Source organism: Equus asinus, chromosome 23 (assembly GCF_041296235.1).
Source record: "Equus asinus isolate D_3611 breed Donkey chromosome 23, EquAss-T2T_v2, whole genome shotgun sequence".
Classification (NCBI taxonomy): Eukaryota; Metazoa; Chordata; class Mammalia; order Perissodactyla; family Equidae; genus Equus; species Equus asinus.
The window spans coordinates 53,101,060-53,106,073 of record NC_091812.1 but is presented as its reverse complement, the minus strand read 5'-3'; the positions used below and the strand labels follow the sequence as shown (position 1 = coordinate 53,106,073).

Sequence of the window (5,014 nt, the reverse complement as noted above, 5' to 3'; positions counted from 1 at the left end):
TAAATAAATAAATAAATAAATAAATAATACCAAAGGAGTCATCTCTTAGGGACCCTGGAGCTAAATATTTTAAAAATATTCTTGCTTAATATAACTGACAAAGTATTAGCTGAATTAACTCAATAAGTTCTGTGACTAAAGCAGAAATAAGAGACTTTCGAAATGACCAAAGACAGGTGCAAGGGTGACACGGCACAGTAGTCAAGAAGAATCATTTCAAGGTGACCTCAGACCTTCATCATTCATTCCTAATCTTCCCTGCAGGTTTGCTGATGAAGAGAAGGATCTCATGATTTCCATTCTGACAATCTCCCAGGCACAGTCACTGTAGTTCTTCTCTTTCAGGTAGAGATGGATCCCCCGGAAGTACCTCTTCACGGCCAGTGTAGGGTCCACAGTTCCCAGGGCAGATTCTTCCTCTCCCATCTCCTGCTCCAAACAGGTGTCCAGGTCTTCCAGCTGCCGAAGGAGTCCAGTGCAGAGTTCGTCCAGGAGGGTCGTGTTCCAGGCAGCAGAGGAGCGCTCTGTGTGGAAGAGGTTGAAGGTCTGCTGGAGCATCTCGTGGAGGACAGAGATGGCCTGGACCTTCTGGAACTGCCTGCCATCCACCATGTCCTGGGGGAACCTGAAGTCTTTTCTGTCCTTCAGACAGATTATGGAGGAGATTCTCCTCATTTGACCCAGAAGCACGAAGTTCTTCCTGCTAACCAGGATGTGGCTGTGAGGCAGGTCACAGCCCAGAGCTCCACCAGGACCATAGCTGATCACCACCAGGGCCGTCAACAGAGAGGGCAGGAGGGCCATGGGGAAAACGAGGGTGCTGCTGGCTGGCTGAGCTGGGTGTCTCTGAACCTTGGACCCGAGGTTCTCTGATGACATTCTTTCCAAGCATGGCCATTAAATAGGGAACACAATTATTTTCATTTTCTAAACATTTCTCTACACTTTTACTTCCTTTTTTGTTTTCATTTATGTATTCTCCATGTGGTCTAAGAAGACGTCATCAATCCAAACTATAGTTTTGCAATAGAAGTTTAATTTTCCCAGTAAGCTTCAGATGTGCCAATCCAAATGGATACTCATTAATCAAATGAGAAAGTTCTTTGTCCTAAAGCCTGAAGTGTATGCAGGTATGTAAACACTCATACACACACATACTCATGTGCATTTTTTAATATACAAAATTGCTATTCTCTGTGTGAAGGACAATATTGGGCCTTGATTTTGGACTATGATTTTACCCTCCTTACTTTACATATGGAGAGTGTCTCCCTCAGCCCTAGAGGTTTCTGCATTTTGTTAGGTACTTACCAGACTACATATGGTAAACAAGCTCTTTAGAACAAATGACCGAGTTTTATTTACTGTTTTATTCACAGCTGTGACTGATGATTACAAGTGAATGAGCTTCTCCAATGTTTCTCTTCTTTCTAGAATACATTCATGCAGGTCCACGTGGTTATACTTCACTGGGTCCACAAGGTCCGGACTGATACAGACATTGCCCTTTCTTTGCGCCATTTTGTAACCAGTCTGTAGTGCTCCTCAGGCTGTGCCAATACCCCCAGCAGGAATCCTGGTCCTTTTCTGGTGCATGTAGGTGTGGAGATTCTAATTCCAAGGTAATCGTATTTTCTCAGTACCACCTCACTGAAAAGGTATTTATCACATCTAGTAACACTTTTCGTCTGGAGTGACAGTGTCCTCAACCCAAACTCTCCTGGACTCACTCCCTGGGGACAGGCTCACCACATCCTGAGGACTTTCGAATTCCCCTACTGAGGAGGGGTTTGTTTCTTTGTTCGTGGAACAATCAATCTTCCAGGGCCCTGGCCCTGGCTCCTAGAGTGTGTGAAGGACCCGAGTTCTCAGTGGTGACCTCCTCTTCTCCTGACCTGAGGCCCCAGGTATCAAGAGTCAACAGCCCTCAGGTGCTGAGAGTAAAAGTTCGTTTTCTCTAAGGAGGTGGCGGAATTACCAAATTGTCATCATTTCACCTTTAGTAGGCAAATAATTTTTATTTTGCCAATTATAGCTTTTATTGTTCAACTTTTTTACTTAAACTATTGAACACTTGTTATGCTCAAAATGTCTGAGCTGGGCACAGGGGATTGAAGGATGACATCTTCCAGTAGAAACTTACATTATGGAAACTAGTGACCGTCTGTTGTTCATTCAACTGTTGGGCTTCTTTGCTCATCCATTTCTGTCTCATGCTCAGAATGCAGAGCAGTAAGGCCCAGACTGTTATGTCAGAGAGAAACGCCTTCTTTACTTTACTTATGCATGATATTTCATTTTAAAATTTGAAAACAAAAATTATTTCAATAACTTATTTTTTACATAGTGCTTTCCTGGGCAGTCTGTCGTCCTGCTGCTGTATTGCTTTCTGTTTCATCCCGAGGTTAACATGAACAAGAGAAGTGAAAGAACGGCAAAAGGCCTGGGCTATTTTTCTGTACGATTTTCAAGACTTCAGACTTTTTGTTTCTCATTTCAACTTTCCTAGAAAGCAAAACTTGACAGTTCTTTGTGGGAAAAAATTAAACAAACGTAATTCTGAATGTCATGAAAGTGAAAAAAGAGAAGTGACTTTTCTGCTGATGAAATGACATATTCTAAGTTAGCAAAATTCAGTGCAGCAAAGTTGGGGAGCAGGGTGTGGCGGAGGGGAAGAACGAGGGCCACTGTTGAACAACACAAACGCAGGACAATAGCCGCTTCTGCCAGAAGCTCAAAGACCAACTCTTGGGTCAATGGCCTGCCTTCAGCTTTGCAAGACCAGCCATCTGATGTTTGTTTCATTTAATCCACTTGTGATCAGCTCTGAGGAGAGAAGGAAGTCTCACCAACCAGCTCACAGAGACTGGCAACCAGACCCTCAGTTGCTAGAACACTAACTCTGTCTGGCAGGATAGGAGGTATCAGCCCTTGCCTGAGCTCTCCACCTAGTTGATCAACCACTCGGACAATGGAAAGATTGCCTCTAGAAATCTAGAATTATGAGAAAGGAAATTGGATGGTGCTAAAAGATTCTGCTCTAAATCTGGATAATAATGATATTTAAAAATGATAACACTGAAATTTATTGCATGCTAACCATGGACCAGCCACTGTTCTAAAATCTTAATCTTCTCAATAACCCTATTTGGATTATATTTGTTTATACAACTGTTTGTAGAGAAATATAAATCTGGAGGGGTGGATTATCCTGAAGGTACCAAAGATCCAAAACCTTAAGGAGATTTAAGAGAATGACTTTCCTGGAAGTAATCTGTTAAAAGAAGTGAAGGATAGAAGTGGACATGAGATTTATGAACCCACAAGCAGCCACAGCGTGAAATCAGTAGAGCAAGGAGAGTGAGAAGACAAAGAACCCTGACTTCCACTTCAGGACCAAAGGATTGGTGTCGATTGTTTTGCATAGCAATAGGGTGCGGTATGAATCAATTGAACTCACTGACTTCAAGTTCTAAGGAAAAGTAGACAGAATCCCTTTTAAATAGGTATAAGGAGTAGATTTTTCTGCCACTTGAAATGGAAGTTTGCAGCTGGCACTAGGGTAACCCTCGTCCTTTCCAATACTCTGCAGGCTGCTGTGCTATCAGTGTCACCCATCCTGGGGACACTGCTAATTGGCCGTGTCGCCGTAGGGGAACTCTGTGCTCTCAGCATCCACTTCAATCTTCTCATCCTCTGAATCAGAAGGATCTGGAGAAACAGTTGACTCACTGCTGCCCCTTTGTATTGTTCCACCTTCTGAGCACCTGCCACCGTTCCAGTGGATGCTTTACACATCTCTGTTCTCCTTCCAAGTTCTCAAGCTGTTGCTGACTTTAAACGTCTTCACATTTCTAGACATGCGTCTGCTTAGATTTTTTGAGCTAGAGTCCTGCGTCTGGTACAGCCTCCTAGTGGAATGAGACGTGGAAAGGTCTAAAGAGAGTCACAGATGAGCTCCCGGGTTCTTTCCTAGGTCCTTGGGCGTACGTACGTGGGCGGGGCTCCTCGTCTTTACTGTGTTTCAGTGCCGGACGCTGGAAGTCGGGGGCGCTGATGGCTGCAGCGCAGGAATCTGCTGGCAGGCAGAGTGGAGGCATGGCCACGTTCGCACTCGCTCCTGACACCGGAAACCCTCGGGAGAGCTGGTGCTGCGCCGTAATCCCTCACAGCCCGTCCGTAGGCACCGGGCGCCCCTTCTCAATTCGACCAGAGGCGCCTTGGGGTGTAACGTCGCGCTCAGCTGCTGGACGAGGCGGCGGGGACAGCAGGGGAGAAGCACTCACTCCCCCTCACCCAGCCCTCCAGGCTGCCACTTGGTCCTCCGACACTTTCTAATATTTAACAGTTAATAACTCTGGGATATGAAACAAGATATGGCTATAGAGATTGTCAGGGTAAGGTGACAGTATGACACCAAATCGTAGAACTTTTGCACCCCGAAAATATAATGAAAAACAACCAAAAAAGGGTAAAGTTATAGTAAAAATAATAATCAACAACCAAAGAGTGGAAAGAGTCACAATATTTGAAAGGTGAATAAAAAAAAGTCCATGTTGTCCTGCTCCTAAATGGTCCCCCACAAGCAGTGGAGTAGGAAAGAAAGGCAAAAAACAAAAATCGTTTAACATGTAAATTAGAGCCCTTTAACCCATGAATTGGAGAGAGGCAATCTAAAGATTGAGTCTGGGCAGGTCTGGTGGCGCAGCCCTTAAGTTCCCACGTTCTGCTTGGGCGGCTCCGTGGTTCACTGGTTCACATCCCTGGTGTGGACATGGCACCGCTTGGTAAAGTCATGCTGTGGTAGGCTCCCACATATAAAATAGAGGAAGATGGGTGCTGATATTAGCTCAAGGCCAGTCTTCCTCAGCAAGAAAAGGGCTCAGGGCTAATCTTCCTCAAAAAAAAAAAAAAAAGTGAGTCTGTAACCAGAGGCAGAGATTTGAGAGATCCAGGCTGAATTGAAGCCCCTCCCTGCGACCTGAGCAGTTCACACATGCTTCCTGATTAACTT

General features: G+C 44.8%; 1 protein-coding gene across 1 annotated transcript; it reads right to left on the bottom strand.

The window, feature by feature from the left end:
• Nucleotides 1-216: 216 nt before the first annotated feature.
• Nucleotides 217-804, bottom strand: LOC106824688 (interferon omega-2-like). Its single transcript, XM_014831126.3, has one exon. It carries the CDS (start codon nt 802-804, stop codon nt 217-219), a length of 588 nt encoding a protein of 195 aa, XP_014686612.3.
• Between the last annotated feature and the right edge of the window lie 4,210 nt (nt 805-5,014).

Coding starts and splice junctions, on each gene's coding strand:
- LOC106824688 (XM_014831126.3), bottom strand. CDS start 804: ATGGCCCTCCTGCCCTCTCTGTTGACGGCCCTGGTGGTGATCAGCTAT.